This window comes from Frankliniella occidentalis, unplaced genomic scaffold (genome assembly GCF_000697945.3).
Source record: "Frankliniella occidentalis isolate FOCC.00 unplaced genomic scaffold, Focc_3.1 Scaffold607, whole genome shotgun sequence".
Lineage (NCBI taxonomy): Eukaryota > Metazoa > Arthropoda > Insecta > Thysanoptera > Thripidae > Frankliniella > Frankliniella occidentalis.
The window spans coordinates 21214-22575 of NW_026267723.1; the positions used below are offsets into that span (position 1 = coordinate 21214).

The following is a 1362-nucleotide window of genomic DNA, read 5'->3' on the forward strand; positions in this document are numbered from 1 at the left end:
CACGGCCAGGCCGCCGAGCCTCTTGCACACGAGGCGGCACGCGAGCAGGTCCTGCACCTCCAGGTAGCCCATCACCATCAGCAGCACGTCGTCCGGCAGCGAGGGCAAGGACACGGCGTCAGGCTGCTCCATGCTCTGCAAGGGAGGACACAGTACGCAGTTAGCGCAACACTGCACAGATAAGACCATTACCGGCGCCGGGAGAAGTAGTGCCGACGATCCGACCGGGACCCGACCTTCCTTTCCTGCTCGAGCTGAGCAGCAGCGACTGAGTTTGAGTTCCGTTTGATCGGGCCTGCTCCTGGGTCGAGGTCCAGCACACGATGGGGCCGAGCACCACTTCCTCGGCGGATTTCCCCTTATGCGCTCGGTGCCCACCCAGACCAATCAGAGAGCAGCACTTCCCGGCGCGCCCACTTCCCCGCCCGCCGGGCGGGCGACCGGCGAACCGGGGCGGGGGGAGCAGCTTGCTTGCAGTGAGTGGCCGGGCGACAGTCGACGTCGACAGTCAGAGTCAGTGCGTGTCAGTCAGTAGCGATGGAGCAGCTTCCTGACGAGGTGGTGCTTTTGGTGTTGCGGTACGTGGGCATGGACGACCTCTTCACGTGCCGCCTCGTGTGCAAGCGGCTCGGCGACCTGGCCCTGCACCCCGGAGTGTGGCGCCACCGAAGTTCCTACAACGTTAGTGGCCACCAGAACCAGAAGATGTGTCGGATCCTGCGCGTGGCGCCACGCCTGGCTGAGTTGTCATTTGACCTCTGGTCGACACAGGACGACCACCTCGCGGTCTACACCACGACAAGGTGCGCGGTGCGTCAGCTCATCTTGCAGGTGGGCGGCGCCGGCAGCGTTCCCGCCGCACTCATCGTGCGCAACCAGGAGGCGCTCGGCCAGCTGAAGGTCGTCGAGGTCACGTTTCTCTACACTACAACATGGGCCGACGCCGTCGTGCTCCTCGGGACGTTGGCGTCGACGTCCGTTTTGAACAAACTCCTGGTCCGCTACCGCGGACACTCCTCGGGCGCCCTGCACCTGCACACTCCCGTGGCCCGGCCGTCCCTCAAGTACTTCAAGTGCCTTCTCAGCTCAAAGTCGCAGCCCTTCGTCGACCTGGTGCTGGCGGGGCACGCGGCTACTCTGGAGGAGGTCCACCTCGGAGATGATGATGATCACATCACGACCTCGACGGGGTTGTTGCCCGCCTCTATGCCCAAGCTCCGCGCGCTCACCTGCTCGCTGCTCCCCGGCATGGAGACCCTGGGTCCGTCGCTGACGTACGTGATGCTGCACATGTCGCCTGACATGCGACCAGGACTCCTTGGGGCCACGGAGATGCTGCGGCGCGCCCCCAAGCTCCGCGAG

The 1362-nt window shown here is 65.1% G+C and overlaps 1 protein-coding gene across 1 annotated transcript in view; it reads left to right on the forward strand.

The window, feature by feature from the left end:
• Positions 1–488: 488 nt before the first annotated feature.
• The window catches only part of LOC127751610 (uncharacterized), a gene marked incomplete in the record, with an annotated part of 9380 nt that continues 8506 nt past the window's right edge, over positions 489–1362 (forward strand). Inside the window, 1 exon segment of the mRNA XM_052275396.1 lies at positions 489–1265. Within this exon segment, the coding sequence (XP_052131356.1) occupies positions 538–1265 (728 nt within the window).